General features: G+C 39.8%; 1 protein-coding gene across 1 annotated transcript in view; it reads right to left on the bottom strand.

The window, feature by feature from the left end:
• Positions 1–21123, bottom strand: part of RBM44 (RNA binding motif protein 44) — a 45592-nt gene extending 24469 nt beyond the window's left edge. Inside the window, exons 1-3 of the mRNA XM_054550061.1 lie at positions 20010–21123; positions 5256–5346; positions 244–1847 (exon numbers count right to left, since the gene is read on the bottom strand). Coding sequence (XP_054406036.1) covers positions 244–1847; positions 5256–5328 — 1677 coding nt within the window. The 5' untranslated portion in view covers positions 5329–5346; positions 20010–21123. The remainder of the gene's footprint in view (positions 1–243; positions 1848–5255; positions 5347–20009) is intronic.
• Positions 21124–21405: the final 282 nt, after the last annotated feature.

Genomic DNA, 21405 nt, shown 5'->3' with positions numbered 1-21405 from the left:
AATTCCAAACTAATAAAATGTACAATTCAATTTCTAATGGATTTTGTGGGAGGAGCTGCCATGAGAGGAGGATAGAACTGGTGGTAATTTACACATCTTTTTTTTTAATTTACTTTTTAATTTACTCCCCTCGTCTAGCATCTTCTCACAAAAGCCTTAATTCAACGAACCAAAAACACTTACATTAGCATACACTGTCTCTTTATAAAGTCTAAATTTTATTGTTACTCATATTGATTTTACCTTATTTAGAAAATTTCCATTAGGTTTTAAACTGTCAACTGAGGGAGATTTTCCTGATCCTTTTGTTATAGCCATCTGTGTATCTATACAATCTTCACTGTATGACCAATCTGTACTACAAGCCACACTTTTTTGTTTCTCATTTTGCCATTCATCAGGCCGTTTTTTATTCATCATTGTTATCTCTGTGTTGCTTGATGTAGATACCACAGAAGGTCTCGCACTTGTTGCCCTGCTGGTTGTGAAACAAGCCCTAAAATCAGTGCTAACGTCCACTGTCTGATTAATTGTGACTGTACAACTTGCTGCATCTCTCAATGATTTAGTACACATTCCTTGTATATTGTGAAAGCATGTTTTCTTTGCGGTACTGCTATGAGCAACTTTTAGGGAAGTATTATCTTCTATTGCCTGATTATCTCTGACTGCGATCTTTGGTAGCATAGCAGAAAAATCTAAGGCTGAGTCAGAGGTGTTTTGTAGGCTTTCATAATATCCACAGGCAGAAATTATTGAATCATCAAAAACAGAGGTCCAGGAAGTTTGACAATCTTTACAGGGTTGGGGTAATGTCTCTAAAGCTTTATCCTGTGGTAATGTGCTAGGATTTTCAAGGTGCAGTAACATTTTGTTCTCAACAATTTTATTTCCACAAAAATCTTTACTTTCATTTATTTGAGATTTCATGTTTTCAGTATAAATTTTCATTTTTAATACTTTTTGAGGGCTCAAGGAACCACTCTTAGATTGAGATTCCTGGTTTCCTGAAGAATTGCTTCTTAGTACACTGCCATCAAATACAGTGTGGTACATTGAACTAGTCTCTTGTTCCTTACACTTTTCATGCTTTAGGTCATGATATTCTCTTAACATAACAGAATTCTGAAATTTGGAGACATGAAGTGACTCTTCTTGTCCATAAACATCAAGTGAATCTAATGAGATGATTGAACCACTTCCCGAGTTAACACGATTATCTTCTACATTGCTAGCACATTTAACTTCATAACCTGCATTTCCTAATTCAACAACTTCTGGATTAGATATACCTAATGTTTTTGTTTGGTCAAAAGATAAATGGTTACATATGTATTCTTGTTCTTCTGCACTGTGATATTCCTGCTGTGAGTCTTCATCTGTATCATGCTTTTGTGTATCTTCAGCACTTTCTCTGTAATTAGTATCTGAAATATTGTAGATTCTTTCCAAGCCAACAGTCTTATCTTGATGTTCCAAAATATCAAAAAACACCTCCTCTTTTTTCTGCACTTCAGGATCTAATTCTGAACTTAAAGGAGTAAGACTTTCCTTCTTTAGTTTTGACTCTGAATAAGGTATAGAATATGTTTTATTCAAGAAAGCATAGTCAGTACTGTCTTCAAGTTCACTTGACTGAAAGTGAGTACTCTCTGTGTTAGTATCTTGACTCACTGAAAAAAATGGTTCTAATAAATCCATTTTGTCAATATTGCTGATTTCTTTATTATTAGCTCTTTGCTCTAGTGTCAAAGAATCCCAGTCATCATCAGGAAAAGTCACTTTGACTTCATCACAACCATTGGAGGATAATAACACATTTTCTTTCTTTGGATTTGAAGGTTTATCTGATTAAAAAAAGGATAAAAACATTAACAGCAACATTATAGAATCTAAACACTAGAAAAACCTTAGACATGATCTGGTTTAAGCTCTTCCCAATGTAGGATTACTATTTACATCTTCCATGACAAATATCCCTTTCAGTAGCAGCTAAAAACTGAACCACGTCCTCCCAAATGATGCGTTGAAGGCCAGACCCATATGTTGGAAATGGGGACTTTGAGAGGTAATTAGGTTTACATGAGGTCATGAGGGCAAGACCCTAATTATAGGATTAGTGTCCTTTCAAGAAAAGACCAAAAGAGCTTGCTTCCCCCTTCTCTCATGTGAGGACACAGCAAGAAGGCAGCCATCTATAAGCTAGGAAGAGACCCCTCACCAGAACCTGACCATGCTGGCTCCTTGATCTCAGACTTCCAGCCTCCAGAACTATGAGAAAATAAGTACCTGTTGTTTAAGCCACTCACTGTATGGTATTTTGTTATGGCAGCCTGACCTAAGACAACAGCTAAGATTTTCTTGAATTCTTTCAATGGCAAGGAATTTACTGTTTATAGGGCAGCCACTGTTTGTAAAATGGTCTAATAAGAAACATTTTTCTTATAAATTTATTTAATAAATCTTTGGGTGTCTCCAGTGCTAGCTCTAGGCACTGTAAAAACAAAGAAAAAGAAGACACGGATACTGTCCCCAAGTGCTTATAGTTTTCATAGGGTCATAAGATAAGCACACAAAAATGCAATTTTAAAACAGTGCTGACAGAGTTGTGTTGATGGAGCAGGTAAATTTTTGAAAAAAAGGGAAGCAGACTTCAGAAAAACTTTGTATTTAAAAAGTGTTTTGAAACAAAATAGAAAAAATTATTTTAGGCAAATCCAACGCAAGTACAATTAGCTGTGTGAAAGAACATGGCATTTTCAGGAAACTGTAAGACAGCTTGTCTGTAGTGAAAGAACTCTTATGAGTGTGACAGGAATTATCAACTGAAAAAGGCCTTTTATGATGTGCTAAGAAGTTTGGCTCTTATTCTAAGGCAACAAAAGACCAGTGAAAACTTCATTAAAGGGTAGTCATGTGACTGGAATTGAGCTGTAGTCATTCCTGGCAACAGAAAGACTAAAAACTTGAAAGAGGAGAATAAAGGCAGGTACCAAAACAGACGTGAGACTAAAGAAGAGACTGGCATGAAAGTTCCACAACTGACATGTCTTGGTGGCCAATTAGAGATGATAGTAAGAGGAAGAGAGAGAACAGTGGTTTTCAAAAGATTTTTTTTTTTACTAAGATCATAATCGGAATTACATTGTGGTCATATCATGACCCAGTACACACATACATATATGTATGTGTATAAGTAAAACAAAAATTTTACCCATGTCCAATGTATTCTGGTATTTTCTATTTTATTCTATTCCATTTCTTTAAAAAAGGTTCATCACAATCAGCTAAACTGATGTTATGACTTACCAACTGACCAATAAATACTCACTTAAATATCACTCAAAGATAATGCTTACATGTTTACAACTTGGTACTATAGTTGAATGGGAATATTCAGGGCTAAAGAGATAGGGACTGTGTGAACAGCAGATTAGAAGGTAGAGAGGAAAAATGAGGAGGAGGATGAGGATAATGAGTTCAATTCTGGGCAAGTAGAGTTTGAGGTTAGTAATAAAACACCCAGATGTGAATGTCTGTCCAGTAAGCTGTTACAAATATGTGGTTGGAGATGACAGAGTTTAGGAGTATTTTATACATTCTAGATACTAATTCTTTGTTTTCTTTTTAACATTTGTAATATAACTGAATTTTCCTAGCTTATTGCTTATCTTTTAATTTTTAAAAATTATTTTAAGAGACAGGGTCTTGTTATGTTGCCTGGGTGCTAGACTTGTATCAAGCAATCTTCCTGCCTCAGCCACCCAAGTAGCTTGCCTGGCTTTAACTTTTTATAGTATCTTGTCATATCAGAATTTTCCAGGTTATTTAGTTGAGTGAATCAGTCTTCTGTAACTTCTAGGTTTTGTGTCTTTGGTCTTCTCTACCAAGTAATTATAAAAATATTCTCCTATAATTTATTCTAATTGTGTGTGTGTAGTGGGGGTGGGGGTTAACACTTAGTCTTTTTACACTACACAGAGTATTATTTTTCTCTTTAGCATAAGGTAGGACTCTAACTTAACTTTCTTTCAAAATGGATGCTCAATTGTCCTAATAGTCTTTTTACACTACACAGAGTATTATTTTTCTCTTTAGCATAAGGTAGGACTCTAACTTAACTTTCTTTCAAAATGGATGCTCAATTGTCCTAATACCATTTGCCAAATAATCCATTGTTTTCCTTCTGAGCGGAAACAACATCTTTATCATATTCTGAAGTCTTCCTGTTTCTGTTTCATGATTTTCTAAGAATTTATTTCTATTTATTCCATTCCATTAACCTATTATCTTTTTGTATGACTGTATTACTGTTTTAATTATTATAGTATCATAGGTTATTTTTATATCTGGTAAGTTTTTCCTGTATTTTAAAATTTATTTTACATTCTCTCCAATAGATTTTTTAAGTTTATTTTTGGGGGACCATTTTGAATTGCATAAAATATCCTATTGGGATTTACTGAGATAGAGAACCATTATCATGTCCAACCTCCAGCAGCCTTTCCCTAGATTTCCAACATTTAATGTACGAATACAAAGTATACTGTTTATTCCATTAGGGTTCATGACTGACATCTTCATTGTACAATTTTATCACTTTAAAATGACCCTCTTAATCGTCTTACAATGCTTTCTGCATTGATTATGCTCTTTACTACTATCACCCCAAATTTTTAAGTTTATTTGTTTAACTTGTCCATCCTTTTATCCTAAACCTTTCTTTTCTGTTTTAAATATGTCTTATGAACAATGTAGAGTTTTTGTTTTAATCTAGAATATATATATCTTAATAGTTTAAGCTACATACAGTCATAAGCATATAAAGTTTAGTCATCTTGCTTTTTAGACTCTTGCTATTTCTTATTTTCTTTCTGCCATGACCCAAGAAAAATACATTTCAGATTTATGGGAAGAACAAAACATATACAACTTGGGCAGCAGAAGTCAACCTGCTCACTTTCTGATTATCACCCTGAAGGCAGTTATACCTGTCAGCATTTCTTGAAAGGCTGGCTGGACAGAAATCTTTTCTTCCTGCTCACTTTCCCTTTCCTAAAGAAAGGTCCTGCCTAGACTGCCCTGATCCACCAAAAATCACCTGAGTCAATTTGGCAAGTTAAAAATATACTGAGTCTTACCACCTTAGAGGGAGGAAGAGTTAAAAAGCAGCAACCTGAAGGGCGAACTGTCTGGCACAATACATTTAACACCCTTCCCCACCAAGAGTAAGGGTAAGTGGCCTAGATCCTTACCTTTTTGGAGGTTGCCTCCATTACTGTGGTAGCCTTTACCAGATGCTGTCTCCACCACTGCAGTGGCCTGCATCACTCAAAGATATATAATCTAGAAAAGGTATAAATATTGAACTATTATTATACTTAAAAAGCATAAATTGACAACTACATAAAGGACAGAAAAGATATGTTCTTTTAAAATTTCCAAGGAACATTTTTTTTAAAAACCAATGCGTTAGGTCACTAAAAGAAGTTTAAATCTAAAAAATAGAGTCTTAAAGACCATAATATCACCCCATTTATGTCAAACCTAGATAAAAAGTTTCCAAGACAATTTGTACATTTACTAAAAACCAATGACTTGGCAAATCTATACAACGGAAAATCTTTCAGCAACAGAAAGAAATAAACTATTGATATATGTTACCTCATGGGTTAATATCAAAAACTTGCTGAATGAAAGAAGCTAGATAAAAGAGATCACCCATTGTATAATTCCATTTAAGTAAAACGTCCAAAGCAAGAAAATGTATATACAGAAAGTATATTAGTAGCTGCCTGGGATAGGTGGTGGGAGATGGGAAGAGAGATTAGCTATAAATGGGCATGGGGGATAAAAATGTTCTAAGACGGGTTTATGATGGGATGGTTGCAACACTTGATAAGGTTACTAAAAATCATTGAAATGAGTAAAATATAACTCAACAAAACTGTTTTAAAAAGGTAATAATGGTGACTTTTTATTAATACATATTAAATGTACATATTTTGGGGGTACATGCAAGAATTTGGTACATTCATAAAATCAACTCAGGGTAATTGGGATATCCATATAATGACTCTGAACCCAGCTGCCACATGAAGCAGCCCAAGCTAATTACTGGTAGAATATCCCAATGGACACATGAAATGATCTCAGAAGCGACAAGCAGAAGGAAGTCCAGCCAACTCACAAAATCATTTTGAGCCTCTGTCCCCTACTTATTGTCACTGTTCATACCTCTAAAAGCTGAGGTGTCTACAGCAGAATTCTGGTAATCAAGTGTTACGAAGGTCCCTGATGAGTTTGGGGTAAAAAAAGGAATTCATTTTGTTTTAACTCTGAATTATTTCAATCACTGATCCTGAAAAAAATCATCTAAATGTACTGTCTCTGTTCTACAAGGAGAAGATATTAAAAAGCAGATCTCATGTCATGGAGACAGCCTTGAAACCTGACTTTGCCACTTAGTAAGCTGTGTGGACTTTGATAATTAAAATAAATTAATGACAATAAGAATACAGACTACCAAAATCTACGGGACATGGTCAAAGTTATATCCAAAAGAAGTCACAGCTTTAGATGCTTATTATTAAATAAAGCTAGAAATAAATGAATTAAACAGTCAACTCTCAAGAATCTAGGAAAGAACTAAAAATAAGCCAAAAAAGTTTAAAATATAATTAGTTAAGACAAAAACAGAAGTGATCACTTTAAAAACAGTAAAAATGGTAACTAAAATCAAGAGCTATTCTTTTAAAAGACTAATAAAAGTAGGTAACTAACAGGCTGGGCGCAGTGGCTCACGCCTGTAATCCTAGCACTCTGGGAGGCTGAGGTGGGTGGATTGCGTGAGCTCAGGAGTTTGAGACTAGGCTGGGCAATGTGGTGAGACCCTGTCTCTACTAAAAATACAAACAATTAGCCGGGTGTGGTGGCATGTGCCAGTAGTCCCAACTACTTGGGAGGCTGAGGCACGAGAATTACTTGAACCCGGCAGATGGAGGTTGCAGTGAGCTGAGATTGCACTACTGCACTCCAGCCTGGGTGACAGCACGAGACTCCAAAAAAAAAAAAAAAAAAGTAGATAAAAGACAAGACAAATCTCGTTAAGCGAAGGCTGAAACAAAAATGAGCATTGAGAAAAGGAGCATTTTAGCAAGCAATAAAGAGGTACGTTTAAAAATTGAGAATGCCATGTATGCCACTGAAGGATAATTTTAAAATTTAACAGAAATAGGCAATTTTCTAGGAAAATTTTTTTTTTTAAAAGACTCAGAAGCAGGTGAACAGCGTTATCAACCATGAAAAAAACGAAAAGGCCATCAAAGATACATCTTATATCAATTCCTATCAAACCATGGAGCAAAGAGAAATGGTAGCTGGGCACGGTGGCTCATGCCTGTAACACTAGCACTTTTGGAGGCCAAGGTGGGCAGATTACTTGAGCCCAGGAAGTTTGAGACCAGCCTGGGTAACATGGCAAAACCCCGACTCTACAAAAAATTAAAAAATTAGCCAGGCATGGTGGCTTGCCCCTGTAGTCCCAGCTACTCAGGAGGTTGGGGTGAGACGATCGCTTGAGCCTGGGAGGTTGAGGCGCAGTGAGCTATGATCGTGCCACTGCACTCCTGTCTGGGCAACTGGAAACCCAGTATTAAGGGGAAAAAAAAGAAACAGTAATTCCTTAAAAATTAACACAAGAAACAAAGCATCGAAGGGATAAGGGAACACTGATTTTTGTGGATATGTATTTGTATGTGAGGAGGAGAGGTTTATACTTTAAATAAGGTAGTCCAGGTGAAACTGAGGGGTTAATTTGATCAGGTCTGCCTGCCCTGCTTGCCTTTGGTAGCTTGCATCTTGTCATTTTTTTCCTTTTCTTTGGAAGTTGAAGGCTGCAGTAGCTGAAGGCTGTGACGTTCAAACTTAACCTTCCCTGGCCACTTTATAGATAATGTTCAAAGGTCACCACAGTAATGGTTGCTTCGGTTTTTCAGAAACTTAGGCCAGCTCCTGTCCAATTCAAACTGGTTGAGACCACAGACCCTTCAACTGGGCCAATGCAAATGCCCGAGAGGTGGCCTTTTGATGCTGGAGGGCCAAAAATGCCACCCTCAGATCCTCCTAAGCATCCTATAAAATGCCATGAACTCTGGCTAGGTTTGTGCAGAATAAACCTGTTACTTCCTTTTTCCTCCGTGCCAATTACCTTTCCTCATGCCTTAGACCACTCTACTTTCCTAACCCATAAATATCCCTAAGCCTTATCTTTTTCAGGGAGGCAGACTCGAGAGCTCTTCTCCCTCCCTCCTCCTTGCTCAATGCCCTTGCAAATAAATCTTTTCTCTTTTGCAAAATTCGTGTTACAGTGATTGATTTACTGTGCATAGGCATAACAGACCTGGACCTGGCCAGTAACAAAGGAATACTTCTCTGATAAGGTGAGACTTGGAAAAATGACTGAAAGAGAAGAAAACAACCATGCAGATACCTAGCCAGTCAGGATGTGATAGCTGGGACCACAGTGACTGCAACAGAGGAGATAAAAAGTGACTAGAAACTGGATCTACTGAGGTTCAAACCAAGAGGATTTGTTTTTGTTAAAATGAATGCACATTGTAAGAGAAACAGGTTAATTGTGAGATATCTATTTGACATTCAAATGGAGATATAAAGGTCTGGAGATCAGCAAAATTACCTAGAGCTGCTTTGACCAGCAGCCACACGTGGCTATTAAACACTTGAAATCTGGTGAATCTGAATTGAGATGTTCTGTAGGTGTAAAATACACACCAGATTTCAGAGACTTAGTATGAAAAACATATAACATCTCATTAACATTTTATTTGATTACATGTTGAAATATTTTTTATATACTGGGTTAAATAAAACATTAAAAATAATTTCACCTCTTTTTTAAGAATAATAAAAGGGCTGGAATGTTATCATGAAGGTTTGCCATTTTTGATTTATTCTTCAGTCAAAAAGTTTTTTTTATTTTGTTTTGTTTAAAGAGAAGGGGTTTGCTCTTTTACCCAGGCTGGAGTGCAGTGGCACAATCACAGCTCACTGCAGCCCCGAACTCCTGGGTTAAAGTGATCCTCCCACTTCGGCCTCCTGAGTAGCTGGGATTATAGGCATGAGCCGCTGTATGAGGCTACTAGAAAATTTAAAATCACATATATTGCTTGTATTGTATTGCTAGTGAATAGCACTGACCTAGTTAGTGATACAAATTTGGGAATCATCAGAATACAGATTTAAATCTATGAACTTGAATGTAATTACCTACTGCTTGAATATAGAAACAGGCAGAGAAGAGACTCAAGAATTAGGCGCTGAGGCATTCCAAAGTTGAAAAAGGTTGAAGAGATAAAGAGGAAACAACAAAGGAGAGTGAGAAGGAGCAATATGTAGGAGAAAGACCAATAGATGCAGATATGGAATATTGAAAGATGCCTGTCTGGAGTAGACTTACAAGTAAAACAAAGAACTAGAGACACTGAGTATACACATTTCATTCAAATTTTTTGCTGTAAAGGGAAACAAAGAAAGGAGACAGTCGGGGGGTCAAGATAAAAGTTTAAAAAATAATTAGAACCAAGAAAAAGATTAAACAAAATGATAAACTCAGGAAAATTATTTCAAACAAAGAGGTAATAGACCTAATGCATAAAGTACTCCTGAAAACTAGTAATATACCAAAAGAAAAATATATGAAAGTTATATTTGGACAATTCATAAGACTTGAAAGAGTCAACTATATTAAAAAATATATAAACTAATTACTGTCAAAAATGTAAATTAAAATGGATGGATTCTTGATTATCAATTGGTAGAGGCTGATCATATATTGTATTATTAAGGGTCATGAAATGGACATTCATATATAATGAGAACTGAAATTCTTCCAACCTTCTGAAAGATGATTTGGCAATGTTGGGTACATATTCCTTGACCTAGAAATGCTTTTTCTAGGACTATTCCTATGGAAGAAAGCTGACATATATGTTTGATGATATGCACAATTATGTTCACTTAAGAATTATTTTTTAGTAACAAATTTTAAAACAGCCAAGGGGATTGCATCAAAAAGTATAGCGTTTTAATATAATGGAATACCTATCATGCAGCCTATAAAAACAAAAGAGGTAGATCTTTATTTATAATATGGAAAATGTTTATAAAATACTGGGGATTTCTAGAAGTAGTTGCCTTTATAAGACTCCAGTTGAACTTATGTTAGACCTTTTCACTGTATCTGTCACATCTCTTACCTTGCTTCTGTATTTTTCCATCCTTTTGTCTCCCCATGCTTTAGTCTGGATAGTTTAACCTTCCATTTCACAAATTCCTTCTATAGTTCTAACTAATTTTGATGTGAAACCCATCCACTGAGTTCCTAATTTACCCGAAATTTTTAGTTCTATAATTTTTACCTAGTTTTTTTTTTTTTTTCTGTTATGCTTTTTTGGGGGGGAGAGGGTGAGGGGACAGGGCCTTGCTCTGTCACCCAGGCTGGAGTGCAGTGGGGCGATCATGGCTCACTGCAGTCTTGACCTCCCAGGCTCAAGTGATCCTCTCACCTCAGCTTCCCTAGTAGCTAGGACTACAGGTGCAAGCCACCATGCCCAGATAATCTTTGTTTTTTTTTGTACAGATGGGATTTTGCCATTTCTGGCTGGTCTCGAACTCCTGGTCTCAAGTGATCCACCCACCTCAGCCTCCCAAAGTGCTAGGATTACAGGCCTGAGCCACTGCACTCGGCCCTGTAATGCCATTTTTAATGTATGATTTGTAGTAAAACTTTTAACATTGGCTGTTTTCTCCTGAAAGACAGTAAATATAGTTATTTTGCAGTCCGTATTTAGTAACTCCAGTAACTGGAATCTCTCTGGATCTGTCTGTATTGTCTATTATTGTTTTCTGACTCATTATGTCTTGTCATTTTGGATGTCTGGTGATGTTTTAATTATGTTCTAGAACTATATTTGATAAGTTGTATATATAAATAATTTGAACCTAAAAATGATGTTATTGTCCCTCAGAGAGAACTTGTTTGCTACTTCTAGGTGCCATAGGGAATTAGTAATCTGGAATCTCTTCACTCTAACTGAAATTTGAGATGTTCTAGGCTACCCAGAAAAGTATAGTCTGAGGAAGGACTGGTTTACTTTAATTGTAAGGCACAGCCCTCTGGTATCCTAAGCACATTGGATCCCAAGCCAAATAATCTATTCCTTGGGTCTCACCTCTGATCACCCGAAGACTCTGACTTTTGTCCTCTTACTGCCCTAAGGCTGTCAAAAGCACAGCCTATCCTCTCAAATCATTTCTTCTAAATTTGCAAATATTTTCAGGGCAAAAGTTGTTTGTAATGCTAGGCTTACTTCTTAAGGTTCCCATTCTTTTGCAAGTTGTGACCTGGTAACTTCTTATCTGACTAGTTCTCAGATGCTTTTGAGAAGATTTTAAAAAATAATTTTCCAGGACTGGGCGCAGTGGCTCAGGCCTGTAATCTCAGCACTTTGGGAGGCCAAGGTGGCAGATCACTTAAAGTTAGGAGTTTGAGACCAGCCTGGCAAATATGGTGAAACTCCGTCTCTACTAAAAATATAAAAAATTAGCCAGGTATGGTGGCAGGTGCCTGTAATCTCAGCTACCAGGGAGGCTGAGGCAGGAGAATCACTTGAACCTGGGAGGTGGAGGTTGCAGTGAGCCAAGATTGCACCACTGCACTCCATCCTGGGCAACAGAGTACGACTCCATCTCAAATTTTTTTTTTCCCTAGGTGTTTAAATTGCCTTCAGTGAGTAAGAGGCCTGAATTACTTAGCCTGTCGTTATCCTTATTATTAAAAACTTAAATGAAGTTCTTACATGACAGAAGTGAAATCTCTTGATTTAAAGACAAACTATTAAAATGATACGTTTAGCTACTTATAAATGAAAATATGCAGTTTTAGAGAATTTATGAAAAAGATAACAATCTTATAAAATTGAGAAATATTAAAAAGTAGATATTGTGGCAGTGAGAGTGGGACTTACTAAACTCCCTGCACCACCCCCCCACCCATTTTCAAAACTCCTTGCCAGGTGGGCAACTTCTGAGCAGAATGCTCTGGGTAGAAGAAATATACATTAAGGTCAAGGCATGGGATAACTTCATCAGTCTGTAACTACAAATACACATATTAGTGTTTGACAAGTCTCAAGGAGGAGTCCCCCTGCAGATTTCTGGAGCTTTTCTTCTATATATCTCCCTTCTCTCAGGAACACTGTCCTGCAATTTCTAACGCCTTAGCCTTTCTGAACTCCAATCTCTGTCTCAACTCAGGGAGACCTCTGCTTTGCTTGAAGTTCTTGTTCTTTTTCCATGGTCTGCAATGTGCTTCCAGGCAGGAAGCCAGGCTATCATCATAGGACTCACGCTGGGTGTTTCCTTTCTTTCAGAAATCACAGTCCTACACTGTGTCATATAACAGTTTTCTCATACAGGTTCTATTTTAAGAAACTAGAAAAAGCAGGAATATTAAGCCCAAAGAAAGCAGGATGGAAATAATAAAAGAGGAGAAGTAAACAAAATAGATGAATAGATAAAAGTTAATAGAACCAGAAATTGTTTCTTTAAAAAGACTGACAAAATTTATAACCCTTCTTATCCCTTTCTTAGACTTATCAAAGAAAAAGAGACAACACAAAATACCAATGTCATGAATAGTAAAGGAACATTACTATGGGATCTACAGCCATTAAAATGACAGAGGATATAATAAACAACTTTATCTGCCAAATTCTACAACTCAGGTGGACAAACTTCCTTGAAAACCACCTTCCAAAATGAATACAAGAAGAAATAAATAAGGCTGATGTCAAGAAGAGTATTTCCTAGGTTGTCTTCTAAGATTTTTATAGTTCATGGTCTTACTTTTTTGTTGTTGTTAATTTTTTTGAGACAGGGTCTTGTTCTGTCACCCAGGCTGGAGTGCAGTGGTGCCATCAGAGCTTACTGCAGCCTTGACCTCCCAGGCTCAAATGATCCTCCCATCTTAGCACTCCCCCACCTACCCCCTTGAGTAGCTGGGACTACAGGTGCACAACACCATGCCTGGCTAATTTTAAAATTTTCTGTAGAGACAGGGTCTCCCTATGTTGTCCAGGCGGGTCTCAAACTCCTGGGCCCAAGCAATCCTCCCAACTTGGCCTCCCAAAGTGCTAGGGTTACAGGCCTGAGCCGCTGCACCTGGCCTCGACGTCTTACATTTAAATCTTTGATTCATTTTCAGTTAATTTTTGTATATGGTGAAAGGCAGAGGTCTATCTCCAATCTTCTGCATATGACTAATGACTAGACAGTTATTCCAGCACCATTTATTGAATAAGGGAGTCCTTCTCCCATTGCTTTGGCTATTCAGGCTCTTTCTTGGTTCCATATGAATTTAGAATAGTTTTTTCTAATTGTGTGAAAAATAATGTTGGTAGTTTCATAGGAATAGTGTTGAATCTGTAGATTGATTTGGGGAGTATGGCCATTTTTACAATATTTATTCTTTTTATCCATGAGCATGGAATGTTTTTCCATTTATTTGTGTTGTCTGATTTCTTTCAGCAGTGCTTTACAGTATTCCTTGTAGAGATCTTTCACCTCCCTGGTAAGCTGTATTCCTAGGCATTTCATTTTCTTTGGGACTATTGTAAGTGGTATTGTGTTCTTGATTTCACTCTCAGCCTTGTCATTGTTGGTGTATATAAATGCTACTGGTTTTTGTACATTGATATAACCTGAAACTTTGCAGAAGTTGTTTATCAGATCTAAGAGCTTTTAGGCAGAGACTATAGGGTTTTCTAGGTATAGAATCATATAGTCTGCAAACAGAGACAGTTTGACTTCCTCTTTTCCTATTTGGATGCCTTTTATTTCTTTCTCTTGCTCGACTGCTCTGGCGAGGACTTCCAGTATTACAATGAATAAGAGTGGTGAAAGTGAGCATCCTTGTCTTGTCCAGTTCTCAGGAGGAATAGTTCGAGCTTCTGCCCATTCAGTATAATGTTGGCTGCGGGTTTGCCTTGGCAAAGAATGTGTAAGTCCCCAAAAACAACTGCAGAAAAAAAAAAAAAGACAAGTGGGACCTAATTAAACTAAAGGGCTTATGCACAGCAAAAGACACTATCAACAGAGTAAACAGACAACCTACAGAATGGGGGAAGATATTTGCAAACTATGCATCTGCTACCTATAGATTCTGGCCTAATATCCAGAATCTATAGGGAATTGAAACAAATCAACAAGTGAAAAACAAACAACTTTATTAAAAAATGGGCAAAGGACATAAACAGACACGTCTCAAGAGAAAACATGAGCAGCTAACAAATATAAAAAAATGTTCAGCATCACTAATCATCAGAGAAATGCAAATCAAAACCACAATAAAATTAATACCATCTCACACCAGCCAGAATGGCTATGATCAAGAAGTCAAAAAACAACAGATGCTGGCAAGGCTGTGGAGAAAGGGGAACTGTTGGTGGGAATGTAAATTAGTCCAGCTACTGTGGAAAACATTCTGTAGATTTCTTAACTTAAAACAGAGCTACCATTTGACCCAGCAATCCCATTACTAGGTATATACCCACAGGAAAATAAATCATTCAACCAAAAAGACACATGCACTTGTACATTCATCACTGTGCTATTCACAATAGCAAAGACATAGAATCAACCCAGGTGCCCATCAATGGTAGACCGGATAAAGAAAATGTGGTATTGGTCAGGCGTGGTGGCGCACGCCTATGATCCCAGCTCTTTGGGAGGCTGAGGAGGATGGATCGCCTGAGGTCAGGAGTTTGAGACCAGCCTGGCCAACATGGTGAAACCTTGTCTCTACTAAAAATACAAAAATTAGCTGGGCATGGTGGTAGTACACACTTGTAGTCCCACCTACTTGGGAGGCTAAGGCAGGAGAACCCCAGAGGTTGCAGTCAGCTGAGATTGTGCCACTGCACCCCAGCCTGGGTGACAAAGCAAGACTCTGTCTCAAAAAAAAGAAAAAAGAAAAAAAAGGTCTAAGGCATATTCAATAAATGGTACTGGCACAAGTAGATTTCTACTATCTAGATTTTTACCTAGAGGGAAAAATTGCCTGGACCCACACCTCACACCACAATAAAAGTGAGATGAGTCATATTTTTAAATGTGAAAACCAAATTTATAATGCTTCTCAAAACACAACAGAATATATTCATGACTTTGGAATAGGCAAAGATTTCTTAGAACACAAAAGGTGTTAATTTAAAAGTTGTTGACTGGGATTCAGCAAAATTAAGAAACTTCTCCTCATCAAAAGACATTACTTAAAAAATGGAAACACAAGCCAAAGACTGGAATAAAGTATTCACAATCCATATATCCAAAAGAAGACACTTATTCAGATTATATAAATAACTTGTACAAATAGATTTTTTAAATTGCTTATAGGTATGAAAACATGCTCAACATCATTACTCATCAGGGAAATGCAAATTTAAACAACCACGGTACCACTTCACATTCATTAGAATGGCTTAAAATTTGTGTGTGTGTGTGTGTGTGTGAGAGAGAGAGAGTATGTGTGTGTGTGTGTCTCGCTCTGTCACCCAGAGACAGAGAGACTGTGTGTGTGTGACTCGCTCTGTCGCCCAGGCTGGAGTGCAGTGGTGTGATCTTGGCTCACTGCAACCCCTACCTCCTAGGTCAAAGTGATTCTCCTGCCTCAGCCTCCTTTGTAGCTGGGACTACAGGTGCGCACCACCACACATGGCTAATTTTTGTATTTTTAGTACAGATGGTGTTTCACCATGTTGGCCAGGTTGGTCTTGAACTCCTGACCTCAAGTGATCCACCTGCCTCGGCCTCCCAAAGTGCTGGGATTACAGGCATGAGCCACTGCACCTGGCTAAAATGGCTTTTAAAAAGAGTGCTAACACCAGATATTGGTGAGGATGTGGACAAACTAGAATTCTTATACATTGCTTGAGGGAATACAAATTGTTAAAACCATTCGGAAACCGGGCAATTTCTAATGATGTTAAACATATGTCTACCCTATTACCAAGCAATTACATTTCCAGTTTCAGGGATGAATACCTTTCTTTGGAGAATCACTCTTTAATATATTATTCAATAATGACTGAGCCTGTTTTCTAAGTTATATGTTAAGTGTTGAGGACACAGAGGTGATCAGTCACTGGCTCTATGAAGCACAACAGGCATACAATTTCCAAAAGGGGGATGGATGCACATAAATCTTCTATAAATTTAGAGTACATTTTCCCAAACTTACCTGATGTAAGAATCACTTGGGGCACTCATTAAAAATATAGATTCAACAGCCTAATTTGGGGCCCAGAAACAATACGCGAGGACAACAGTCCACAACCTTTTTGGTACCAGACACCGGTTTTGTGGAAGATAATTTTTCCACGGACCAGAGGATTGGAGGTAGGGTAGTGGCTTCGAGCTGAAACTGTTCCACCTCAGATCATCAGGCATTAGTTAGATTCTCATAGGTAGCACGCAACCTAGATCCCTCACATGCACAGTTCACAACAGGGTTTGAGTTCCTATGAGAATCTAATGCTGCTGCTGATCTGACAGGAAGCAGAGCTCAGGCTGGGGGTTGGGAACCCCTGCCCTAAGAAATTCCGACAATCTGGATATTTTGAGAAACATAAGGTGGTGTGCGAAATATACAAGACTTAACCTAGTCTAAGGATTAGTGAAGGCTTTTCAGAGTTACTTAACCTCAGATCTGAATGATGAGTAAGAGCTAGCCATTGGGGGTAGGGCTCCTTTGGTATTGATTTTGACTGAAAGGATAAAATGTAACATGCTCAAAAATATATTTGGAGTTTTTCAAACCGCTAGTTGTTTTTAAAAAGCAATTAATTTTATGTTGAAATCCTTGCTAGAAAAAAGGAAAAAAAGCAATTAAAAACTAAAATTCTGACCAAGAAAAATATACCCTGTACCTACTTTGGGATTCACAAAGTTAAATAAGACAATTGGGGTTAAATAAGACAGTTAAGTAGACAATAATTGTATAGCATGGTTGCATTAATAAAGGTAAGGAAAAACTTATCAAAAAAGTAAATGATGGTCAAGTAGGGGCTAGCCAGGCTAAGAAGAAGCAGAGAAGGGCATAGAGCATCCCAATTTAAGAGGACAAATATGGAATGGCTCCAAGATAAGAGACACTCCTTCTTCTTAGATGATAAGATAACTAGAATTATTATGTATAAAAATGAACTAGTCTGGCCAGGTGCGGTGGCTCACACCTGTAATCCCAGCACTTTAGGAGGCAGAGGCAGGTGGATCACTTGAGCTCAGGAGTTCCAGACCAGCCTAGGCAACATGGTGAAACCCCTGTCTCTAACAAAAATACAAGAAATTAGTTGGGCATGGTGGTGCGAGCCTGTGTTCCCAGCTACTTGGGAAGCTGAAGTGGCAGCATCACTTGAGCCCAGGAGATGGAGGTTGCAGTGGGCCAAAATAATTCAAATACATATATATTTGATACATTTGATTGTTCAAAATATTGTGTATATATATTTAAGTCAGGGTCTCACTCTTTTGCCCAGGCTGGAGGCTGGAGTGCTATGGTAGCAACACAGCTCACAGCAGTCTCAACCTCCCTGGGTTCAGGTGATCCTCCCACCTCAGCCTCCCAAGTGGCTGAACTACAGGCATGCACCACCACGCCTGGGTAACTTTTTTGTAGAGACAGGGCTTCACCATGCTGCCCAGGATGGTCTCCTAGCCCAAGGGATCCACCTACCTCAGCCTTCCAAAGTGTTGGGATTATAGGCATAAATCACTGCACCCAGCCAGCTCTTCATATTCTTAAAAAGTTTTGAGAACCCCAGCTGGGCACAGTAGCTCATGCCTGTAATCCCAAAACTTTGGGAGGCCGAGGTGGGTGGATTACTTGAGGTCAGGAGTTTGAGACTAGCCTGGCCAACATGGTGAAACCCCGTCTCTACTAAAAATACAAAAAATTAGCTGGGCGTGGTAGTGGGTGCCTGTAATCCCAGCTACTCAGGAGGCTGAGCCAGGAGAATCATTTGAACCTGGGAGGCGAAGGTTGCAGTGAGCCGAGATCATGCCGTTGTACTCGAGCCTGGGCAACGAGAGTGAAACTCCATCTCAAAAAAAAAAAAAAAAAAAGTACTGAGAGTCACAAGGAGTATTTTTTTTTATTTGGGTAATATCCATCAATACTTACCATATTAGAAATTAAAGCAACATTTTCAAATATTTATTAATTTATTCATAGAAAATGCATTAATTACTTAAGTAAAATTTTAAATTAAAAACATATTTTCAAAAAATTGGTGAGAAGAGCAACACTATCTCAAGCTGGATTCTCATTCACATCTGATTCTACACTCAAATCTGCATTTACTGAAATCTGCAGTGTGTTGCAAGCTTCATTCTTAAATATGAAGACACCCAAAGTTAAAAACGTTTGCCAAAGAGAAAATTTTAGTATAACAGAAGTACTTGCAGATCATGTATGCGATAGAGGTCTATTGTCTAGAATACAGAAAAAAACTCTTACAACTGAACAATAAAAAGGCAAACAACCCAATATTAAGAATGAGCAAATGACTTGACAAAGAGGATATACAAATGGCCAATAAACACACGAAAATATGCTCAGTTTACCAAGTCATGAGGGAAACGCAAATCAAAACCAAAAGCTATCACCTCACACCCACTAGGATGACAATAACAACAACAGCGTTGAGCAGGTCATGGAGAAATCAGAACCCTCATCCATTGCCGGTGGGAATGTAACATGGTGCAGCCACTCTGGAGAAGTCTGGCACTTCCTCAGAAAGTTAAACACAAGATAACCACGTGATCCAGCAATTCCACTCCTAGGTACATGCCCATTTTTATTATTTTCTTCGAGTTCTCACTTACCAAACTATTTCCTCCAGTGCACCAAACTCCAGGGAATGGTATTGCCACAACTCAACCAGAAATCACAGGACTCGCCCTTGACACCTCCCTTATCCCTGAGGTCTTGTCAATTTTAACTCCTGACTCTCACAGCTATGCAGGCAATCACCTCACATCTGGCCAGAATAATCTTTCTAAAACGCTTATCGAATCAGTTACGCTCCTGCTTAAAACTCAGCAACGGACTGTCACTGTTTTCAGACAGATTAAAACCTGAATAAGTCCTGTAAAACCCTACAACGGTCCGGGCTCTGTGTTAACCTTGGCACTTTGTGTCTTCCAGATACACCCTCCTTTCCATTTCCTTAAAAAGTCAGGCCCTGGCCGGGCGCGGTGGCTCACGCCTGTAATCCCAGCACTCTGGGAGGCTGAGGCGGGCGGATCACGAGGTCAGGAGATCGAGACCATCCTGGCCAACACGGTGAGACCCCGTCTCTACTTAAAAAATGCAAAAAGTCAGGCCCTGTGCGTTCTCTCGCCTGCCCACCCCCCACCCCACCTTCAATTCACGCTCAACTTCAGATCTCATCTTAAATACGCGCTTCTTAGGGAAACCGTCCGGGCACCTCACACTAGGTCAGGAGCTGGCGCCGTCCTCCAGGGCGTCCTATGCGTCGGTCAGGGGCACACACGCCTGAGTACGGAATGAACTTCGCGTCCCCCTCTCGCTAGAGTCCCCGCCCCGCAGCAGAGGCTCCATCAGTCTCCGCGGCAAGAATAAGCATATGTGCGAATTTCTAGCTTTCCCCGGGGACATAACCAAGTTTGGGAGACCGGCCCTGCGACTTCCTTCGAGACCGACTTTTGCGGTGTCGCCGGAACTCCAGTGCTGCCCGAGGAACGCGCCAGTCCCCCGCCCGCCTCGCTGGCCTCGCCTACATCGCCATTCGGAGTCCCCGCGTGCCTCAGCGGGACGGGCCTCGCCGCCGGGACCGGCCACACGCGGGGTTCGCCAACCCCAACCGCTCAAGCCCATGGCCTCGCCCTCGCCGGCCTCGCCGCCCGACCTGCCGCTCCGCGTCTCTGTCCGTCGCACGTCGGAGCCGCTAGATAGCCGCCGCCGCTGCCGCCTCCACGGGCCAGCGCCCCGCTCTCCGCAGCAGCCTCCGAGCCAGTGGCGCCACCGGAGCAGCCGCGGCGCCTGTCGGGTAACGGTCACCGGCGGCCCGCCCACCGCCTGTTGGGCAGTATGAAAAGTGCGGCACTGTGATTGGCCCAGCCTGTGGGCGCGAAAGCGCGGGAAGGAGGCCTCCTACTTGAATGTTGCACGACGTAGAAGAGATTGTGGGCGTGTCTTGGAGCGCAGAGCGGCCCCCAAGACTTTCCCGCTTTGCAGCCTGAAACCCTCGTCTGGACCGCGCAGCTCTGCAAAGCCACCATATGAAAATACTTGGAAGCGCTGCTTCTGCCAGCAGAGGCCAGACTGCCCCTCGCTTGGGTCCGGTGCAGGCCGAGTCCTCCGCCCTCAGAGGCGGGACAGGGGCCCGACCTCCTTGCCGAACTGTCTCCCAGGTCTTGTGGTCCCTCGCGGGGTTTGGCTTGTCCTCTGCCCATCTTCTAGAAATACCGTTAGCAGGGTCGGGCCGCGACTAGGGTGAGGCCAGCGAGGCATTTGCCACGAGCACAGGATTTCAGAGGCTGCCAAAATAGCAATCAAGATAAATAATATTTTAATGCAGTCTCTAAAAAAAGTCAAAAGTAATGAAAAAATTCAGTCCTATTTTTTCCTTTCGCCTCAGACTCTTAAAATGGCTCCACAGGGTACATTGTTACTGGTCCTGTCTTTATTCAAAATTTGAATATTCTGAGCCGGGCGCGGTGGCTCACGCCTGTAATCCCAGCACTTTAGGAGGCCAAGGCAGGTGGATCAACTGAGGTCAGGAGTTCGAAACCAGCCTGGCCAACATGGCGAAACCGCGTCTCTACTAAAAATACAAAAATTAGCCGGGCGGGCGTGGTGGTGGACCTGTAATCCCAGCTACTCGGGAGGCTGAGGCAGGAGAGTCGCTTGGACCCAGGAGGCGCAGGTTGCAGTGAGCTGAGATCACCCCGTTGCACTCCGGCCTGGATGATGACAGAGCAAGACTCCGTCTCAAAATAAATAAAATTAAATTAAATTTGAATATTTTATTATGGATTTTTTGCATTAATTTCGATTTTTTAAAATATTGCATTAAAAGATTACTGAGTTTTTGCATCCCCTCCCCCGCCCCCCATGTTTTGTGCCTAGTCTCATCCTTGATAGGGAATTTAAACCTGTATAAAATGACACAGTCCTGAAGGGGTGGGGACAGGATAGAGCTGCAGGTGGCTTCATTTGCTTATTGGTCTAAACATGCACTTGATTGTTGGGCCACAGAGGACTTTGGATAGGTGGCAGATAGAGGAGGGGCTCTAAAACTG

This window comes from Pongo abelii, chromosome 11 (genome assembly GCF_028885655.2).
Source record: "Pongo abelii isolate AG06213 chromosome 11, NHGRI_mPonAbe1-v2.0_pri, whole genome shotgun sequence".
Taxonomy (NCBI): domain Eukaryota; kingdom Metazoa; phylum Chordata; class Mammalia; order Primates; family Hominidae; genus Pongo; species Pongo abelii.
Note: the sequence above shows the minus strand (reverse complement) of the source record. Positions and strands in the feature narration are given on the sequence as shown.